At 40.4% G+C, this 23768-nt stretch overlaps 1 protein-coding gene across 1 annotated transcript in view; it reads left to right on the top strand.

Moving 5' to 3' along the window:
• The window catches only part of LOC143292283 (tolloid-like protein 2), a 69296-nt gene that overhangs the window by 30786 nt on the left and 14742 nt on the right, over positions 1-23768 (top strand). The window contains exons 4-7 of the mRNA XM_076602469.1: positions 859-995; positions 10032-10216; positions 12590-12755; positions 19891-20081. Coding sequence (XP_076458584.1) covers positions 859-995; positions 10032-10216; positions 12590-12755; positions 19891-20081 — 679 coding nt within the window. The remainder of the gene's footprint in view (positions 1-858; positions 996-10031; positions 10217-12589; positions 12756-19890; positions 20082-23768) is intronic.

Raw genomic sequence — 23768 nt, 5'->3', positions numbered from 1 at the left:
TGTGTGTGTGAGTGGGTGCGTGTGTGCCCTGTACAATTTCACTAACTTCCCTAGGTTCAGTCACGCATCATCCTCACCATTAATTTGGCAATTATCAAGTCATAATTCCTTAACTATCGTCTTCGTAATAGTAATATCTTTTAGCCTCTTTCTCTTTCCAATCCAGTGATACACGTTTTCCAGGCAAGCGTCAGGAATTACATATTGCAAATTTATATTCCATTGTTCCAACATTAAGAAGAAAGTCCACAGTGGAAATCATTGTAATAATGATACAAAAATTAGGTAAAATCAAGTGTAAGCAAAACAATATTCTTTTCTCCCTGTCAAAGTAGCAGTGATATTATAAATACTTTGACAAAAAGGAATCTTACTGCCAAGTTTAGAAACAGTATGATGATATAATAACAAATGATGTTTTTTTAAAGACCAAAAGCCGAACGACCATCAAGTGCACACACAAATACACTATCCAAATTACTCCATCGACGCTATAACAATGAATTAAAATAAACACCAGAAATATGCTAAGTATTTTTTCCACTCTCACCTGAGCACAAGGGTCACAGATGACAGATTTTGTGGTTTTGTGCTATGTTGTATTAACTGGCTGGGCACTTGTGGATGAACATGAAGTATCAGAAGTCACATTATAAAACTTAAAAGACAATATAATCTGACTTAGATTAAAAAGACTCAGGGAATAATTATTGTCATTATAAACATATGACATATTGTGCGAAATGATGCAGGAGGGAAAAGGTTTGAGTATGAACACAACTTGCTGCAAATTTATTTATAAGGTAGTCGTTCTTCACAAAAGGCTTTGTGTATCCCAATTTTGCAATGTCTCTACAGATTGCACTTCCACGACCAGCCCTGGCTGATCAGGTCGCATTCCTCATCCATGGTGGTAAGACTGGTGCTGGGCGATGGAGGATTGAGCACTGGCTTGGTCTTCAATGCTCACTACAAAGCCATCAGAGCAGATCAAGGTAATACACGTAATGTTCCTGGGGTCTTGTGCGACCAATAGCCAAATTCTCATGTATGAAACGTATTTTTGTAAGCTTTCGTAGCCAGTGAAAAAAGGGAGCGCATCTGGACAGACACCCTACTAGAGCTTTACATTGTTTGTTCGAACATTGCTGAGAAACTCTCGGCTGGACTATACGCAGCAGGATTTGATTCTCCGAAATTCAAAATTAGAGTGACGAACTGTTTAATAACGAAAATAGCTTCTGTGTTGCTGTGTTAATAGTTTGTGAAACCACTTATCATTGAATCTTAAATTTAAATTTTTCGTTTCAAATATACACTCTTGGCAACCATTTTTGATCTTGTGATCAAACACAGAATGCAGGTTACACAAGGTCATATTTGACACATTCCTCCCAGTTGAACGATCAACATTCTCAATGGTGTGCACCTTGCACTGAGCCTATGAGCATTAAATGTCTGTTGATCGAATGTTTGTAGCCACACGATATCAGGCTCAAACGTTTAACAGTTGGTTCCATGAAGACCCTGGTCTAAGAAGTTCCACCAGAAACTGTACAGTACAGTACCAGAAGAAAGTAAATATTTTAAACTCTAGTTAAATTTCACATTGACTGAACAAATCGTTGCTGGATTTATCTCAAACATCTTCTTTTTGTATAATTTCAGTTGACTTCTTAACATTGTTTGGCTTCTCTCTGACTCCTTTCATCATCTGACCTAAGGCCTGAAATGGCTCCTATTGACTGCCAAAATAAGCAGCATTTGTTTGATTTGTTCCATGTCAGCTGTTAACTCTTTGCAACCACCTTTGTTCTGTGTAATCAGTCACAGATTACGAAAGTCCTGAAAACCACTGTTGACTAATTGTTCTGCTTATGTCCATAATACCATCAAGCTCTTCGTCACCTGAACTTCAGTTTGAACGATAAGGCCATCAGGTAAGGTCTTTCATTTCTGTCTTGCTTTGTAATTATTACATGTACTACCATCAGACCCCAAAGTATGAGCACATTTTTTTTCCTGCCAGCTTTCAAATAGTTCGCCATGTCCCACCAGAAAAAAAAACTGTCGGTCGAAATTTTTCTATTTCAGCACGTCATATAACACTTGATATTTACGCCATTCGAATCCAGGCTGTCAAACTGGTGTAAGCTATAGACAGTTGATTTGCTCCGTTGGTCAATTTCATGATCAAAGCAGTACTAATACAAAGCCTCAGATCTGTTCTTGTAAGTCAATTCGCGCGATTTGCTTCATCTAGCGCTGATCACTTCCGCCATTATTCATTATTTGCCCAGCAGCGACCTGGACGACACTCGGGTTTATGCTTTGTCTCGGTACCAACATTTTTCGCACATTTTGTGCGCTTGGCATTGTCTTTATATGTTTTATGGCTGATTGTCCTTTTTCCATACATTATATTGCAGCACTCCTGATCCCTATGATCTATATCTTTTTTGCAATGGATTCACCTCATTTTTTTCTGTCTCAACTCGAGACTCCATGTACGGGCTCATCATGCCTGTTTTGTGTGTAGTTGCATGCCATGTCGTGTTCAGGTGCAAGGCCAGTGAATTCTTTTTTCATATATAGAAAAATCCTAAGTATACCAATGACACACTTCTGCATGAAACATCAGCAAATTGACAACATCAGCACAAATAATGAAATGGACGCATAAGCTATCCCTAGTAGGTATCCTTCAGTCTCGGAGACTGGAGTTGAGCTCTTGGTGATGTTTCTGGCGCAGCATCGTTTGTTGCTTAGCAGGCCTATTCGGGAATGGCATTCTCTCCCACACTTTGCGCAGATGAAGCCTGATGCTGGTCTGTCTGTCAGACTTTTGGCCTTTCTTCTTTGCTGTTTCACCTTTGTTTGTTAGGCAAATGTCTCTTTGAACTTGGAGAGGCCTTTCTGCACTGTCTGCCTTCAGCATGATCGTACAGAAGCTACACTTCCTACGTGTCTGGGCTGATGTCTAGGGTCTTCAGGTCCCTTTTGCAGACATCTTTGTAGAGAAGTTGGGGTCTGCCTGCTGGATGCTTTCTGTACAGGAGATCCCTGAGTATTCGACTCGTCCATTTGCACGACGTGTCCGTGCCAGTGGATGTGTTTTTGCTTCAGGAGGGTGTAGATGCCAGGGATGCCAGCCCTTTCGATGACACTGTTATTGGAGATTTTGTCCTGAAAAGATATGTTCAAGATGCGTCGGAGGTAGCACATGTGGAAGTCATTGAGCTTTCGTTCCTGTCTGGCACGCAGTGTCCATGTTAAACTGCCGTACAAGAGGGTGCTCACGACACAAGCTTTGCAGATCAGAACTTTGGTGTGTTCTGTCAGCTTGCAGTTGTTCCATATTCTGTCAGTCTGGACATTGTCGTAGCAGCCTTGTCTACCTTGTTTAGTTCAGAGTCGAGAGAGAGGGAGTCTAAGATATTGACCACAAGGCACAAAGGTACACAAAGTCATGGACAACATTCAGTTCATGACCAGGGATTCTGATGTTGGGTCTGATGTTGTGTCCTATCCCAGTCCGAAGTTATGGCAAATATATTTGAAGTGGTTTATGAGCTGCTGAAGGCCTTAAGCTGTGTGAGAAGAACTCACACAGGTGTTTCATCTGAAGATTTTGAAGAGCTTACCATCGGCCCTCCTACGAAGGTACAAATACCCTCTGTGGAAGACCAGGAGGCATGTTAAATTAGGACTGTGAAGAAGGTCCCGAATAGGGTGGGAGCAATGACACAGGCCTGCTTTACTCCGTTTCAGATGTCGGAAGTGCCAAATATTGAGCCATCAAAGACCACAGTTCCCTCCATGTCTTCATGGAAAGATCTGGCAATACCAAAGAGCCTGGGTGGGCATCCAGTCTTGGGGAGGATTCTGAAGAAGCCGCCCTGCTGACGATGTCAAAGGCCTTTGTAAGATCTAAGAAGGCAATGAACAAAACTGTCTTTGTTCTCTACATTTCTCTTGTGAATGTCTGAGAGAGAATACATGTCGATGGTGGACCAGCTGGCGTGGAATCCGAACTGTGATTCTGGCGAAGTTCTGCAATAACTTGGAACCTCTTCAGTGCCACATGTGCAAAGAGATTCCTGAAGATGCTGAGGAAGGAAATGCCGTGATAGTGGTTTCAATTGCTCCTGTCGCCTTTGCATTTTTACAAGGTGACGATGTTGGCGTCTCTCATGTCTTGTTGAACTCCAGCCTCACAGTGATAATGGTGCCCTAACAAATGGTGCATTTCAAGACTTCAGCAGGAATGTTGTCTTTTCCTTGTGCTTTGCTAGGGGCAAAGGAGTCCAGAGCCTCATTGAGTATTTCAAGGGTACGTTTCCGTCAATCTTATCTGACAAGGTAGGCACACAGTGGCGATCAGGATAGATTTTGTAATCATGTTTTCTGGGGCATAAAGCTGAGAGAAATGCTCTACCCAGTGCTACATCTGCATTGCCCTATCTTGGATGACCTTGCATGTGGTAGACTTAAGAGGGGTGGTTTTCTTTTGTGTGCCTGTTTGATACCATGTATTATCGTACATCCCCTTGATGTTGCTACTGATGGCGATGCTGAGGTGACATAGAACTTGTCCTCAGTTTCTGTGGAACAGGTCAGAGTTAGTAAGTAGGCAGTGATTAGACTGACTAGTCCCGCTGAGGAGTGGAGCTGGAGAGATAGGATATGTTCAGCTATATATGTAGGTGGAATGATGGATCCCAGCAAACTGTTTCTGACATCATATCCTGCTCCATGCTTCCCGTGTTGGGTCAACGCATTGCTTATACTTCACTGGGTATGTGGAGTTTCGGGTGAAAACAGATAAGCTGATCAACAACTGCTGCTGCTGTTAGGTTGTCAGTCAAGCCTGGTGTCATTAAGTAAGAGAAAGCTTGGGACTGCGAGAAAGCGTTCGCTCACAAATGCGCAGCACACAACAGAAACAACAATACTCCCGCCCCCAAGTTGGACATTTGAAACGCAAGGACAATGACACCAGGTTGAAACTAAAGGACAATGGCACCAGGTTTCACTGACAACCAAGCAGCAGTCGTTGATTTGCTTGTCTGTTTTCACCCTAAACTCCATGCACCGAGTGAAGTTAATGGACCGTGGCGAGGCAGCACCATACTAGCTTGGGTTTGTACAGCTTTAAGTGAGCTGCAGCTGCCCAATGAGATTCGATTATCTCTCCCACTGTCGGAAGCTGTGTCCAGCTCTACAGCATTTGAACATTAGACTTATAACCGATAGACTGCTGCTTCCCGTGTTGGGTCACCGCTGCATAGCAAAGCCGGAGTGTCCTCTCCACTGCACACAGCCTAGGTAGGTAGACATGGAGGACAGACTGTTACTCATGCACTAGGTCCGGGTTCTCCATGTCGCTGAAATTATCCAATAGAAAGGCAAGAGCCGATGCACATGGTAACAGCGCTGTCACAGGAGTTGTCAGGACGTTGTTGTGTACAGCCTTGAACTGCCTTCGGGACTCTGTCTCCGGATTTTTCCAAAGGGTGGACTCCCGAAGCCTTTCGCAGGAGTGAGGGTAGCCTCAAGGCAGCGGAGGATTTGAATACGTTTTCTTCACTTTGACGAACTGGTTTTCAGGCGCCAGTGACCCGCCTTTCGCCCCTTTTCCAGTCAGTGAAAATAGCACTGTCGGGCTTTGAGGCTCTAAGCCACACGTAAAGGCCGGATATGGACTGTACTGTCAGAGGCTATCTGAGACGTACGCCTTGGAAGCAGTGAGAACCTATCCTCACCTCCCACCCATGGCATATCAACATTAGGAATAATACATCATATATAATTATATACCATGTAAATAAAAATCACCCTTATAATTTGATATGTATTATGTAAATAAACAATACCATTCTGTTTCTTTTAAATCGTTGGTTAAGAGGAAAATAAAAACTGACCATAAATTAATGATTAGGCGTACACTGACAAACATGAGGCAAAGCAATAATGCGCATTAAAAAAAAAATTAAAGCTTTACAATGACTGACTATGACATGGTCGATTTTTTTCAAGTTCGTGTGCGTACAATACATGTAGAAATTGTTTGGGAAACGTCCCACGTAACAATACAAAGAATCAAGTATTTCAACTGTAAAATGTAGTCATTACAATGGTTTACTAGAAAATTCAACAGAAGAACGCAGCTTACACACACACACACACACACACACACACACACGATGGCGGGTGATGAGAAAGTTGATGAGATGCCATCGTTTAGATCTGGGGTGCATCCACGTCGTTTGTACTGATCAGCCTGCCTGAATGTGGTGTGTGTTAGCAGCAGGTTGTGCCTTGCCATTTTCTCAGTAGGATGCCATTGCTGTTTATATGTAATACAAATCGAAAAGTTTCTAACATACTGATTAGTTATGAATTTGATTGATTCATATACATATATATATATATATATATATATATATTGATAAAATTCATGACGGTCTGTCAGATAACTAACCCAGTCCATTCCTGTGAGATCCGTTCAGTGCATGATATCCACAAACTGATCTAAAATACAGAACCCGCTGGGACTGACTAATAGTGAATAAGCTGGTCTCGCATTCACAGCTTTGTTGCTATATTTCATGGAAGAGAGAGTGTGTGTGTCTGTGTGTGTGAGTGATTATCTGTCTGTCAGCGTGTGTGCGCAAAGGGAGTGGTGGCGTTGTGCATATTCGCGCAGGTTGAAACTCTTGTCCCTCCATCCACCATTTCAAGTTGGAAGACTTCCTCATTATCAACGATACAGTTGCAAATCTTTGAATTTTACCATCCCGAAAATTCCCCGTTTTTATAGCAGATCTAACACTTTACTAAAAATAAAACTTGAAAACAAACGAAGTATTGCGGTGTTTCCTCTGTTAACTGTTGACATTTTGGATGAAATCATATTCATTCCAAAGCCTGGCAATGATCTCTCCAACCCTGCGAACTATCCACAAAGACAACTGCTGAATATCTCTGTCAAGTGATTGAGAACATGGTCAGTACAAGACTTATGTGGAAACTTTTTACTGATGGTATCCTGGCCATGGAACTATGTGGTTTCTGAAAGCACCACTCCACAGTTGATCTGGACCGTCTTGAGATCCCATTCGTTGTTCCTTCACGAACAAATGACACATCATTTCTATTTCTTTCAAGGTCACCTCCTAGTCATCATACTTTTTTTTTACGGAACAACTGTTCCAGGTTCGTATTTGCTCCACACTGTATAATATTAATGGGCATGAGTTGGATGTTCAGCATATGAGCATTTTGTTTCCTGATCTGTTCGATTTGAAAATCAGAGACAATATCAGTTCTGTTCGCTACGATTCCGAGGAGTCGCTGCTAAAGGTTAATTTTTCGCTGTTCGAAACCGGGAAACGTTTGCCAGCGCTCAGTGCCAGCTCTAATTGTGCGAAAACAAAAACCAGCACTGGGTTGAGGACTATGGTTTTAACTTTTCATTAGCTAAAGCACAGTTTATCAAATTCCACCTCTTCACCGAGTTATTTTAAAATTCAAACAACCGTCTTGGCAAATATTTCTCCCAAACCATTACTGAAGCTAAATTCGTGGAGCCATGTTCGATTTCTGAACTTGATATTCCCTGGCAAGAAAGCTCCCAACATACTGCGTGTGCGTGCAGCAGTTCACACATATTGGATGACGACTATTTTCCACTTTCATAAAATTTCCGTTCGCTCCAAATTGGACTACGGATGTGCCGTGTACGGTTCGGCAATAACTTCTTACCTGGAAACCCGAGACACGATTCACTACCACTCCTACTTATTTCACACCACCCATGTCTACAGAGGTTGACGAACCACAGACTTGGTCTTGCCATCAGGTACTATCTCAAATTTCAATCAGAACTGGCCATATCTGGCCAGTGGTTGTTTCTTTATCAACACTCAGTTTTGAGATAAAGAAAGTCAACGCAGTATCCTCCCTCTGGGAACCTGCATTGCCCCTTGACTTGAAACGTTGAACGTCTTAAAATTTTCTGATATACCTCCTTGAAAATTACAAATACATGTTGTTCGCTTCTCACCTAGCTGCTCATAAAAAGACACACCAGTTTGGTTTTTTTTTTCTTTACAAAGCTTAATGCCGAATGATGTCAAGCCTATCATGCTTTGTAAGAAGACGGTCGCAAGTCAGAAGACGGCGTTACTCCTGCTGCGTTTTGTCCGACTGCAAGCCCCAACACCCCGACCCCAGCCCCCACCACCTCCATCTTCCATCGCTAAACACAGTTTCATGAACTGCATACTATTCAGAAAAGAAACAACTGTTATGACATCGTTCTGGCTTGGATTCCTGACAACATTGGCATTCGAAGTTGTAGAGAAACTCGTTAAGAAATTCCATAAATTTATAAACTTTTTTGCACCAGAGTATCGTTCACAGACTTCAAAGTTTAATCGTGCGTAACGTAAAACACCTCTCGGAAGAAGAATGGAACTCCCAAACGGACAAACTGTTCAGTTCAGTCTGCCTTGATCTCGAGGAATTTCATCCACCCTGGGAGTCTGAAAGTAAGAGACTGTCCTCAGCAGGATGCACACAGGTCATTCTTATTTCCTCTACTCTACTTGTTTTGTTTTTCCTCCAGTTTTAGAGTTATGCATGCGTTTGAATGACTGGTGCGAAAGCGCTTTGATTTGTCTTTGCACAAGATTCAGCACTATACAAATATAATAATTATATTATTATTATTAAAATGCAGTGGTGTGTGTCTTGTAACGAGCCTATCGCGTATTAAATATCTGTTGATCGACTACTATTCGGACGTTTTGGGATCAGAAGAAGACTTAAGATAATTCACTCATAAATGACTGTGTATGTGTGCGTGTGTGTGCATGTGCGCGCGCGCGCGCGCGTGTGTGTGTGTGTACGTGTGTGTGTGCGTGTGTGCGTGTGTGTGTGCATCCACGCTTACCCGTTTGATTTTAATAGTATTTCAGAGCTGGCCATTAAATGCTCACCGTAATATTTTCTGCAACATAATGACTAGATGTCGGTGCTTTGGATTCAGTCTTTAGGATGCGGATACGAATTAGGGTAGGTATGCCTAATTGCGAACAGCGTGTAATTGCGATCGGTTCGTGCACTGCCCCACCACACACATTTCACAATTTAACGTCTGCTACAACCTCGTTCTGACACAGTCAAACATAAGCTATTTCCATCTGTTTCCGTGCTCTTTCTTATCATCGCGCACCACTGCCAACCAAGTTCACAAACGGTCTCTCATAATCCTAAAATCAAGGAAAGCAAGTAGTAGGACTTAAACTTTGATAGTGTTTGAAATAGCTGATTTGATTGCATATGTTAAATGAATTGAGCATTTCCAGTGCTGGGAAAATTTACGAAAGCATTTTGGTGACATATCAGAACGCCAGTTTTGACAGGAATTTCCAAAAGTGTCATTTGCTATCAAACCATAGAATATTTTGATGTGAGTCCATTTGCGAACAATGCTGCACAGTTATTGAGCGTTCTCAAAAGGGTGTGGCTCTGTGTGTGTTTAAACGTGTGTTTGTGTGTCTGTGTGCACGTGTGATCAAAACCGACCATACAGCAGTCTGTTGCGATGTTCCAATAATATCTCATGTCAGATGATTTGAAGACCTGCTTCTGTTTTAATTGCCCACATGTACCCAGACCCATCGTTCGCAATGAGACTCGCCCGTTCGCTTTTACCCTCATGCACCCCTGCTATTTAAACCGTTGAAAAAAGGGAGCAGACGAACATTTCCTGGTGCAACCAGTCGGAGAAAGCCTTTGAAAACAGAAGTGCTACATTTGACGATAGTACAACCTGTTATCTTTACAATTACACACGTTGAGCCGGTCGCTTCGACTGGGTCGTTCGCAATCAGACATACCTACCCTAAATATTCAGTATTCAGTTCACATACAGTATTGGATATACTTATTTGAGAGTACTGGCATTGATTCTTTCCTGTTGTCATGTTTTCTTCTTGCTGAAAGGGATGATCTGTCTTCAGTTCGCAGGGAATGTGGAGGGAATGTGACTGGATCAAGTGGAGAGATCGTCTCCCCAAAGTACCCAGAAAACTATGATAACTTCCTGGACTGCCAGTGGCTCATCACGGTAAACTCGTCTTTACAAATTTTTCTGGATTTCTTCATCTTTGACCTGGAAGAGGACTGCCGAAATGACTCGTTGCAGGTCAGTTGGTTCCAGTACTTTAAAGAAAATAATGTGTCCTCTTTTTGACATGATAAAACTCGTGTCTTGCATTCAGTCAAACTTGTTACAGTGGTTAGTCACGGTGACAGCAGAACCTTACTGGAAATCAAAGAATTGGTCAAACATCAATGTTGCAGAATGATATTAAAGCAGAAGCTAGTTGACATGAGATTTGTGTTCTTTATCTCAGATATTGATCATTCTCAGTACAGTGACTGAGAATGGCTAGAGGCAGTCATCCCTATACTTTCCCAAGTCTGTGTTCCCCCAGGCTTATGTTCCATCTTTGGCCACTGCTAACCACTATTGATCACAACGTATTGGTGCTCACACATCTGTGCATTATTATGTCTTGGTAGTTTCAGAGTGCTGCCTGACCACAGTGACCACTAACAGTATTCAAACTGCATTGCTTTGTTTTATGACGGTCATGCAATATTAGAACATGACAATTTTTTTTTCCACCAGTTGAGCACTATTGATTACCATTGACGATTACTGACCACTAATTACCACTGCTGACCGTGGTAAAAGGTTTTCAGATTGTGCTGTTTTCTCTCGTCTGTGCATTATTATTATTAGATTCATTAATATGCCATAGTTCCAACTGACTCAATGAATCTCCTACAAAAGTAATTGCGCTCAGACAGTCTGCACTGGCCTAGATTTTTGCTGCCAATTTCCTACCTTCTTCCTACATTTCTGTTTTGGGCAGCTTCCGGCTTAGGCATAAGGTTTGTTTTCTTTTGCTGAACTCAAGTGAAAAATCCTCCTAACTAGGGGTTGGGTATAAAAAAAATTTAATAAGGGAGGTGAGGTTGTATGAGGGAGGGGGGGGGGGGCATTTCAGCGAAATCTATAAAGATCCCGAGATGAATAATGAGTAGCCTAAATAGAAAACGGGAAATGGAAAGAAAAACTGTCCAAACAGCAAAAATCAAAAGTACGAAATTACATAAACTGTATATTTTAGGAAAAACAAACAAACACACACTCACAAAAAACCAGCAACAACAAAACAACGTGTAACTAGGGGCCCGATCCTTGTTATCTGAACACGATGCATTCCCTACTCCACCAGAGGATACGTAGGCCTCAGCTACAAAGTGGATAGGGGTGGGGTTGATCTGGATTAGGCTAATATGCTCCCTGCCCTCAGCACTGGGAGTCACTGTTAATTTTGTAGGGAAGGGGTCAGTTCTGAATAGTTGATGTTTACCTCTGGGGGTCATTCCAGGCTAGTATACATAGATCCCAGGGTTAATCTGGGCAATACAGATTTGAGGGATAAATACTAACGGGGGTAAGAATAGCCAGCTATACCGGTACTCTGCTTTCTCTCTTTTTTCGAGCTCTTCGATCACTTATTTTTGTTCCTTTACACGATTTTCTAGAGAAACAACGCGTTTAGTGAGATTTAGAATAATACACTAAAGTCAGGCCAGGTGGAATTGCTATTTTCTGTTGTTTTTTGTTGTTTTTTGGCTCACTGGTGTGTTCAGACACGACATGTAATAACCCCGTGTTTAAAATAATGTGTGTGTGCGTCTGTGTCTGTGTGCGTATGTGCATTGTGTGTGTGTGTGTGTGTGTGTGTGTGTGTGTGTCTGCCCTGTGGGTTGGGCACTGATAGAATAGACCCACTGCCCTGCTATGCATGTCGTAAGAGGCGTGTGTGTGTGTGAGTGTGTGTGAGTGTGTGTGTGTGTGTGTGTGCGCGCACGCGCGCTTATGTGTGTGTCTGTGTGCGTATGTGCAGTGTGTGTGTGTGTGTGTGTGTTTTTGTGTCTGTGTGCGACATGCTCTAGAAGCGAGTAGTAAATGTTTGTTTTATCGAAATTTCAAAAGTAGATTTGGTAGAGAAAAATATATATCAAATGCCTGATAATTACGTTATCAGCTTCTTCAGATTTCGAAGTAGTAATCATAGGCTGGAAATAGAAACAGGGAGACACAAAGGCATACCACGAGAGTTACGGCTTTATAAGGTTTGTAACATGTCTGTGATTGGTGATGAGTTTCATTTTATAATGGAATGTCCCAATTATGATCAGTTACGAAATAGATATATTCCTAAAAAATGTCTCCAAAATCGGTTTTTGATTTTTATAATATGCTCAAAGGAGGCAAAAAAGTCATTTTAGCTGTAAGTAAGATGATTAGATTTGCAAATGTTGCATAGCTGTACTTTTGGAGTTAAAAGACGTATGTGTTTTCTCAACTTTTATGTGACATTGTTGTGTATTTGGAAATGTTTGTTCTGGGCATGAAAAGATTATTTTGCAGTAATCCTCCATACTCCAGTAGGAGTGAAAGGATAATTAAAACTTGAAACTTGAAATTTGTGTGCAGATTCGAGATGGTAATAACATGACTGCACCTCAGCTGCTCCCGCCATCCTGCGGCAATAAAACTCACACTGTTCAGACATTGACCTCCTCCAACAATGTCGTGCTTGTAAAGTTCGTCACTGATGAACAGGTCACGGCCTCGGGGTTCAATGCTACCTGGACTGCAGGTAGGTTCATGCGCAGACAGACCATGCCGATTTATAATGACACATTAGCAAATGATTCATCTTTGAAAAAAGATGTACCAGCTCTATAACTAACGGAGAGAGAGAGAGAGAGAGAGAGAGAGAGAGAGAGAATGTGCTTAATTTTCTTCTCTTCTCTGTCAAATCACATTCACAATAACAGAATTAAACTTCGCCTTCAAGTTTGAAGCATTCCCATTTTGCCCTAAACACTCACTCTGTTCCAGAAATATATTTTGGACGGAAGATTGAAGTCGTCATTATTATGGTTGTATCAGCCTTTCCAACAGGTTCCAGCCACTACAAGAGCTGATAGAAGACGGTGAGATGGACATCGAGACACAGTAGGAACACAGCAAGAAGCTCTGGCACGACACATGTGAAGAGGTCCTTGGCAAGAAGAAAACTTAGCACAAGGAATGGATCTCTGCCGACACCATACACAAGCTGGAAACAAGGAAAGAGAAGAAAACTTTGCTGAACACGAGCAGAACAAGATCAACTAAGGCAAAGGCAAAGGAAGAGTACACAGCAGCGGACAGAGATGTAAAGAGGAGCATCAAGAAGGACAAGAGGGACAACATCGACGACCTGGCCAGTCAAGCAGATGCAGCAGCCGGACAGGGGAACCTGAAGGACCTGTACCTGGTGACCAAGAAGCTGACGGGCAAGTTCCAGCAGACAGACAAGCCAGTGAAGGATAAGAACGGGAACCCACTGACAACAACCGAGGAACAGCTGAAACGATGGGCAGAACACTTCAGGGAGCTGCTGAACCGCCCCGCCCCTGACGCATCACCAGACATTCCACCCGTAGAGACAGAACTGCCCATCAGCTGCGACAAACCCTCAAAGGTCATGACTCTGAGAAATGGGAAGGCTGCAGGGCCGGATGAGATACCAGCAGAAGCCATCAAAGCAGACATGGAAACAGCTGTCAACATGCTATACAGCCTCTTCAGGAAGATCTGGGAGAAGGAGGAGGTACCGGTCCAGTGGAAAGAAGGAATCATCATCAAGCTGTCAAGAAAGGAGAGATCAGGGACTGCAGCAACTACCGAGGGATCATGCTCCTGTCAACGCCAGGCAAGGTTTTCAACAGGGTTCTACTGGAAAGGATGAAAGAGGCCGTCGATCCCAAGCTCCGAGACCAGCAGGCAGGCTTCCAGCGAAACAAATTGTGTGCCGACCAGATCGCCAACCTGCGCATCATCGTGGAGCAGTCGCTGGAGTGGAACTCCCCTCTCTGCATCAACTTCATAGATTATGAGAAGGCCTTCGACAGTGTGGACAGAGAGACGCTGTGGAAGCTGCTGAAGCACTACGGAATCCCAGAGAAGATCACCTCCCGCATCCGGTGCACCTACCAGGACATGAGCTGCAGGATTGCCCACGCAGGCCAGCTGTCCGAGAGTTTTGAGGTGAAGACCGGAGTTCGACAGGGGTGCCTGCTGTCACCGTTCCTCTTCCTCCTGGTCATCGACTGGATCATGAAGACCACTACAACAGGCAGGAACAACGGTGTACAGTGGACAGTCTGGACACAGCTGGATGACCTCGACTTCGCTGACGACCTGGCGCTCCTGTCACACAACCACAGCCAGATGCAGGACAAGACCACTCGCCTGGAGACCACGTCAGCCAGGACAGGGCTCAAGATCAACAAGAAGAAGACTGAGCTGATGAAGATCAACACCACTGCCAACACACCAGTCACAGTCGGTGGAGAGCCCATCAGGGAGGGGGAGTCTTTCATCTACTTGGGAAGCGTGGTTGACCGACAGGGAGGCACGGACCGAGACGTCACAGCCAGAATCGGCAAGGCAAGAACAGCTTTCATCATGCTCAAGAACATCTGGGCATCTGGAGCAATCAGTATGAAAACCAAACTCCGCATCTTCAACTCCAATGTGAAGTCAATTCTGCTCTACGGATGCGAGACATGGCGGACAACGCAGACGATACAGCAGAAAATTTAGACATTCTTCAACACCTGTCTGAGGCGCATCTACAAGATCCGATGGCAGGAGAAGATCCGAAACGAAGATCTGTGGGAGCGTGCGGGACAGGAACCAGTGGCCAAGCAGATACTGCGGAGGAAGTGGGGTTGGATCGGACACACCCTCAGGAAGCCAGTCTCCAGCATCACATGCCAAGCCCTGACCTGGAACCCGCAGGGAAAGAGGAAGAGAGGCCGGCCTCGCAACAGCTGGAGGCGAGATACCGAGGCAGAGCTGAAGCAGCAAGGGACCAACTGGACTGGAATGGCCAGAACAGCCCAGAACAGAGTGCGATGGCGAGGGGTCGTCGATGGCCTATGCTCCACCGGGAGCGATGGGCATAATGAATGATGAATGAATGAATAATGACAATGATGATGATTATTATTGAACTCTTCACAGGGAAGTGGTGCGATATGAAAATAATTAATTTAGCTACGATGTGCAGAAAATGCAACATGAGCATCAGCAGAACCCAACTGAAAAAAAAACAACCAATCAACACAGTGAGCAAACTTACGAACTAACCAGATGATTAGCTAACTAAACATATGTATCAGTTTTTGGATTCTACTGTTACCCTCCAGTCACACTTGTATATTTATTTGTTGTGTAAGTTGTTTATTCGTATATTTTCATATTTACTTTTTTCATTGTCCAGCTGAAAACGCGTTTATCAGATATTGATAACAGTGCAATATTGTAACAAGTAAAAACATCATATTTTGCATCAGCATACAGTTGATGACACTTTGCTGAATGAATGTGTGTCAAGGAAAACAACGGAAAAGATAACTTCAGTGAAAATGTGGATGTATATATATATATCCGACTATTACCATCAGAACAGCAGAGGAGGCAACTGCTGTTCCGACTGTTTGGGCTAGAATTTGATTATAGTGGAGAGTGCCTTGCCCAAGTTACATCCCCACTCTCTCGGCCAAGAGGGTTTTAGGACAGTCGGCGTTGGGATGGTTACCAAAGGCCAACCAGCCCACAAGGCTGCAGCACTAAGAGCCAGTGCAATTTTGCCTCCTAGTTTGAGAGTCATAATCTTTCACAAAAGACTAAGCTATAAGTGATTTCCAATTGACTGGAGAAGCCATTGATAATACAGCTCTCACTTTGCTGTTGGTCCAAATGTAAACTTATGTCAATCTATGATATAAGCCGAGTGTTGGGCCCTAGAAAATGTGGAACATCATATGTATCAGCACATTCCCTCTAATTGGTTACACAGCAAGGAATGATATACCACATACAGAGACACACATATCTTTCTACTTTATAGTTTATAATTGTTTCTAATAATTCAAAAAGTGCTCAGGACATGGTTTAATGTTTATATATTCTGTATCTGTAGACAAAGTATTTTGCAAAAGAATGATATGATTGAATATTTCATCTGTGTTTGCAGTATCGATATTTCCAGAGACCATTAGTTCTATGTTTAACTTCACCTTTGAGCAGTTTTCACATTTGTCCTTCAAAACGTTCCTTGGTTCCATCCAAACCAGTCGAGAGAACCTGCAAAATCATAGATAATGTTGAAGTGAATCTGTCTCCTGTTTACAGAAATTATACATGTCACTGATTGCAATGCCCTTTTTCTTAAGAATTTTTTCAACTAAAATGTTATCATAGTTTATATTTTAAAATCATTTTCAGTTTTGCTTCTTTTATTAAAAAAAAAAAAAAAAATTCATGACGGTTCCCTTATTGTTGATTATATTAGATTTTTGGTTGCAGTTCACAAAGGAATTTATTTTATCTATAAAACTGGTTCGAGGAATATGTCATATATTTTCGAGCCTTTCTTAACGCGGGATATAACATGCATTGCTTTCAGTTTTCATTGCAGGTTTTATCAGTAATATTAATATTATTTGTGATTAAGTAACGTATTATCGAACATATCCCGTGTTCCCAAAATAGGAATAGTTTACATTAATATTGTATCTGTGAAACTTGTAACTTAGGAAGCACCAATTCTCATCAACAACATTTTAACCAGAATTATATTTCTGTTTGTCTAATTCTTGAAGTGGACTGTGTACTACTATTTATAAAATCATCATTGTAAAAGAGTGGTTCCACAAGTGCTTCATGTTTCTTTTAATACATCATGTTTTGTGCTGTTCACATGAGCCAGATATACATTTTCCAGTATTGATAACATTCCGTATTCAAAAATTTTCTTTGGCCATACAGATCCAATAAAATCTTTTTACATTGACGATTTTCTTCCACATGGCGTTCCTGTGTATAATAACCGAATCCATGTAATTTATAAAGCATGTATCTCTTTCTCATTCCTCCATTTGCGATGCTATGTATTGAGTATTTTCTTTTGATGTTCATAGCACAGTCTCAGTAATTGCCTTTGTCTCGAGGGATTAGATGGATAATCCATTGATAAATAAGCTTTTAAAGTATGATGGATTTAAGAATGGCAGTTTTACCGAGGGGTGTGCATACAAGCTTTTACCAAACCTTGAATAATTTATTAGCTTGTGTTATTTTGTCCCTTGGAATCCACTCATTCTTTAAAATTCACCTGACAACCAAATACCTAAAATTTGGAAGTGGGGGTTGGGTGGGGGTTCCATTTTATCTTCTTTTCTTTGAGACACATTTAATGTTTAGTCGAAATTTAATTTTAGAACTGAGAATTCTTGAAAGATTTTTGTGTCCAATGTTTCACACGATTCTTAATCACCATCTCATGATGTAAATGTTGAATTATCAACAAAGTGACTTATTAAAACAACAACAACAACAACAAAAACAACAGTGTTCAATATACTAAGCCTTTACACGCTCATCTTCCCTAATCTTTCAGACCAGAATTTCAGAGCACAGTACCTCTTTATTGGCATCTCCTTTGTATTTCAAAAGTTTAGGATACCTTACTGTTGACTATAAAATATTATGACTTTATGACTTAACTAAAAGTGCATATATTTTACATACGACAAAAATAAAGGCTTTTGAAAAATACTCAGTGTGATATACTGTCCAAAAGAAGTTAAGGATCATGTTCAGTTTTTTTTCCTATGTTCGAAAAAGAAATACCACCATTCACAGTTAATTAGTGAAAGGCTTTTTCATGTGACTGTTGATGTTTTGATTCATTTAGTTTATAACTCTGTTTTCAAACAAAAGAAAAAACTAAACGGTGCTCTGAACAACTTTTGGATAGTGTATATATATATATATCCAGTCTACCAAATCAGATGCGTTTTTCAAGTATTATGGAAACTGAAAAGCTGGAAAAGTGGGGTTTTTTTCTAAGTAATGCATAATTTCGTACATTCATATTTTTTTGTCTTGAATGAAACCTGTCTGATTTTTTTTTTTACTCACTTGTGTAAACAAAGTGTCTGTGTTACAACCATGTGTTCAGTTGTCTGTGTGTGTGTGTGTATGTATTTGTCTGTCTGTCTGTATGTATGTCTGTGTGTCCGTAGTAAACTTTAACATTGCCATTTTCTCTGGCAATACTTTGTCTGCCAATACGAAACTTGGCGTAACCGTAGTTGAAAGAATAAACCCAAAAAACTTCATGGTCATACCACTATATAGGTTGTAAGTCTCCCGAATTAAGCCGTATTTCTGTATCATTAATGATTTATTTCGCTGAGACTCGTTCTGGAATCCGAAAACACAATATTACCGCTTCTCATTTGCCGGAACGTATGTTATACTTGGTAAGAAGACGGCATGACCTCGTTTTTGTTGTTTGCAATTAAATCTTTATCTTAAAAAACAAAACAAAACAAAAAAAACAACAAAAAAAACAACAACGAAAAAACACAACAAATTCTGGACAGAACACATACAGTGACATTAACTAGTTACACGATCAACGTGTTTACTGCATATGGATATTCTAACGCGAACACCGAATTGACTTGAATGAACATAAAAGAAACCGTTTCACTGAGTTTTGGTCAGTCTTGTTTCAGCTGGTCTGTGCAGATCTTTTCTTGTTCGCAGTTTAAAGAAAAGAAATAAAAATTCTGGACAGAACACATACATTGGCACAAATTACACCATCGTGTTTACTGCATATGGGTATTTTTAAGTTGATACTGATTTAATGGACTGTGTCATAATTTTCGAGTGTAACTAAGCCTGCTGAACACGGATCTCCGCAGATCTGAAGAAAACGGCTTCACGTTGCCGCGTGTTTGAGGCGATGGCAACGTCTTCTTTACCGCAGACTTGAAAGAATTTCTGAAATGCCCGTGATATACCAAAATAAAATGATTTAAACGGAGTTATCACGTTCGATACCGTAACCGATTTATCACGCTAAACAACAATATGATTTAATATTATTTTTGAAATCATTCATAGACACAGGTTAGTGCTATGTGTAAGGCTGTTTCATTTCGCCCAATCATTCATCTTTTTTCCCTTTTTTTTTCTTTTAACCCCAAGCTTTATAATTTCAAATACAGAACACACACACACACACACACACACACACACACACACACACACACACACACACACACATATATATATATATATATATATATATTAAAATTAAATTTTGTCTTATATTTTGTATTTATTTTTTTGTAAAGTGTGTATCACAAGTGAGTCTTGAAGGTCTTGCCTTGTCATGATGATAAGTTTAGTTTCGAGTAAGTAATATGGTTTTAATCATTTTAATATTGGATTTAAGCATCGTAATATATTTGCATTATGCAGGTATTGCCATGAATGATATCTGTCTATCTATCTATCTGTCTATCTATAATGAGTAATGTGTAGTAGTTTCCAGTGCCTTTGTGTGTGTATAAATGAAACCTTGAGTTTGGTTGGCTGCCTTTCATTTTAGTATTTAAATGTGTGTTTTTTGAACGTCATTACACAGCGCAGTTGTACATGTTTTATACGGAAAGGTGCAATATAAATCAAATTATTGTTATTATTATTGTTATTATTATTATTATTACTATTATTATCATTACCGGACACATGCTGTAAATGCTGTAACTTGTTCTGGTCTTGGAGTTAACGTATACTGAATGAGATAGATCTGCCCTCCAAATAGAAACGATACTTTCGTGGTTCATTTATAATACACGTTCTGGCATATCCAGTGACCAGAACATGTGGCGGGAACCAAACGGGATCTGGAGGGGTGTTACAGTCTCCCCTGTACCCAGGCAACTACCCAAACAACGCATCGTGTTCCTGGGTCCTCACTGCCCGCCGTGGCCATTCAGTGCGCCTCACCTTCCGTCATTTCGATCTGGAGGACTCCACTGACTGCACAGCTGATTTTGTGGAGGTGATTTTTTGTACCCTGATGAGAAGTGTGACATGAATGATCATTGTAAAGTAGTGAAGTAGCGTTGGTGTGTGTGTGTGTGTGTGTGTGTGTGTGTGTGTGTGTGTGATATTTCCCATTTCACAAATGTCTGTTAACACAGTTTGATAGTACACAATAAAAATGATTGGATGTGTTGACAAATTAACAACCCTGTGATAAGTAAACAATAACTATAACAACGTATTAGCCATATCAAAAAAAGATAACACATGAGCATTGGACTGCTGAAAATTGTTGACCTTGGAGATGATTTCAGATCAGGTTTGTGGGACTGCCACATGGGAACCACATGAAACATTCCAGAAACCTACAGACTAAAAAAAACCTTCTGAAGAAATCATTTGGTTTTTACAAAAATCATTTTGGGCAGTGGCTGCAATTTCTTTATTTCACTGTGCAACTCCGAGTAACCGAGATTCTCTTCAAGCTGAAATTTTGACAGTTAACCCTTTCTACCATAACGTAACACATTCTGATGTGAAAGCGGAATGTTTAGTGTGTGTGTGTGTGTGTGTGTGTGTGTTTGAATTTTTTTTAAATGTCAGGACTAGATACTGGGATATGTATTCAGTTACTTGTGTTTTGTGCGTAGATGATACCGTTTTAGTAGCTAATCTCTGATCAGCTTTGCAAAACAACAACAACAACAACAACAACAAAACAAACAAAAAAAACTTGGTACCTCGCAAACTGTTTCTAGAAATGGAATGGAAACTTAAATCCAGATAAAACCAAAGTTTTGTTTTCAGGGTAGAAATAACTAAAGCGATGTTTTTATTTTTAGTGATGATGTATTAGAAGTTGTTGATTCGTTTAAAAATCATCTCGGATTTCTTATCTGTAGTGATCAGAGATTAGAAGTTATTTATTCATTTACATATTTAGGTATTGAGGTTATCAGAAGAGGGACATACAATGGAAGCAATGTTCCCATTTTTAGAGACAGCTAGAAGAACAAAAGTATCTCTTTGAATTCGTTTTGATTTCTTTTTTTTTATATCTGGTAAAACTTTAACTAAATGGCAAAGGTTTCAAGGTGATATGATTATTTATCTGTTTTTATCACCAGATTCATTAACTTCAAAATGTTTTTAAAGTTTTTATTTTGATTTAACTGCTGGGTTCAAGGGATCAATATTTCTTTTATTCTCGACTCTTTTGTATGTGGTGGGGTCTTTCGTACTGTGTGTAGGAATATCTGTAAATGCGTGTACGTTTGTGAAAGATAATTTGACGGAACAGGGTGAGTCGATTCTTTTATCTTCTGTTCTTTATTATCATTATTATTATTATTTATTTATTATTAATTTCCAGTGATTTAGTCCAGCTAATTTTGATTAAAGTAACTCAGAAGAATTGCCACATGCATTGTAAAACATTTTCAGATTCATCCCTCGACATTGGTTTTGCTATATGAAATAGTTCATTCAGTGATTTTTTTTTTCACTATCGCAAAAAAATATTTACAAATTACCATTTCAATTGTTTAAGACATGTGAGACTTTATTATTTTTTTTATTAAGAGGATGATCAAAAATGAATTAAAAAAGACACACACGCACATAGGTATGCACACACACACACACACACACACACACACACACACACACACACACACACAGAAAGAGAGAAAGAGAGTAAAGTGGGAGAAAAAAATAATAGCAATTTATGAACGAATACAAATAAACATGCATACACCCATACATATATACAATAACAAAAGATAGAGGACAAGCAAACATGAGTTGAAATTACAACTGAACAAAGGAGATGACAAGACTGACAGGCAGAATGGCTGGTGGAAAAGGCACCTTCTATGAAGAAAAAAACTGATATATCAGCTAAATATATATATAGATTATTATTTCAAAAATAAAACAGGTAAAAGCAAACAGAACACAGAAAACAATAATGAGTATACATGAGTATTACAGGTAATTAACCCAGGACATGACTGCGTATACACGCCTGCACAACTATATATGTATAACTTATAGATAAGCAGACACATACACAGACACTTAAACATACACAGACACAGACACACAGACACTCACACACACAGACACACACACAGACACACACATATATATATATATATATATATATATTCTCCTGCACATATATACAAAGACATGCCCATATACTAATGCGTACACATGGTAAGATATGTCTAATGTGCTCATGTACACAAAGACTCGCACACGTACGCACGCATGCACACACAATACAACACAGAAGGAAAAAAAGTATACGTGCACATAAATATGTATGCATAATATACTTATGTATAAACACACACACACACACACACACACACACACACACACTCTCTCTCTCTCTCTCTCTCTCTCTCTCACACACACACACACACACACACACACACTCACACACACACACACACACACACACACACACACACACACACACACACACCACACACACACACACCTACTCACATTTATATACTTATATTCTTCCGCATATGCCCATATACCATTACATATACATAGTAAGAAATGTTTAATGTGCACATGCATACAAACACTCACACACGCACGCGCGCGGGTGCACACATACACTGGCACACACGCGCACACACACACACACTCTCTCTCTCTCTTCTCTCGCTCACAAACACACTTTCACTCACTCACTCGCACGTATATAAACACACAACAGAAGATAGCTTTAGAGTGCATAAGATACAACGTTATTGTTTTGTAAATGCACAGAAGTGTGCCTTTTGGCTCGAGAACACGCAAGAATAAATGAAGCACAATCACTTGAATATGGAAATTCATGAAAATATGCAACACAGCTACATAAGTAATAACGTTACTGCTGACAATGTAAGAAAAATGTAATGACACAGAAATAAAAGATAAGCTAAACACGTGAACAGCGCAATCAACCCCACAAGCATCTATGGAGATAAGTAAGCATAATAGCCAAATAAATTAAATTAATGTAGACCACATAAGAAAACATGTCTCCTAATGATTTATTACAATAAGCATTACCGTAGCCTTATGAATAGAAATAAGGTATACAACATAAGAAAACATGTTCTATAATACATTAAATGAATGATAAACATAATGATAAAGAACCCAACCACTCACATACACACCAAGTCAACGCGCCTACACCATGCACTCCCCTCTACACAGACACACACACACACACACACACATCAGGACACACTGGTAACAACACAGGATCAGAAATTTATTCTTGCGCATTTCTTGGATACAGCTTTACAGAAAATTATTTTAATGCCAAGAGTACTTGTTACCAAAAGAGTTTTTAGAGATCATTTAGTACAAGTTACTCTGTTTTGCTTTTGATTATCAGTGTAGAAAGTACAAAACAATTTCGGGTCCACTGTGAGATCGGATGAAAACACAGGAGTAAATCGGAGCAACAGAAAAAAATGGTTAGCATCGTGGACTTTCGACTGGGAAGATGTGATTGAACCTCACCATAAGCAAATAACATTTTAGGAAATTTCGGCTGGTAGTTAGCTCCTACTCACATGCCTGTGGTGAGTTCTTGTTAAAGAGTCTGCACATTCTTTGGCATTGTAATTTAAGGGTGTTGCAGCGGTTTCCACTCCAGGGAATGTCTCTTAGTGGCAAGACA

This window comes from Babylonia areolata, chromosome 18 (assembly GCF_041734735.1).
Source record: "Babylonia areolata isolate BAREFJ2019XMU chromosome 18, ASM4173473v1, whole genome shotgun sequence".
In the NCBI taxonomy this organism is placed as follows: domain Eukaryota; kingdom Metazoa; phylum Mollusca; class Gastropoda; order Neogastropoda; family Buccinidae; genus Babylonia; species Babylonia areolata.
This window is presented reverse-complemented; position numbering and strand designations above follow the sequence as displayed.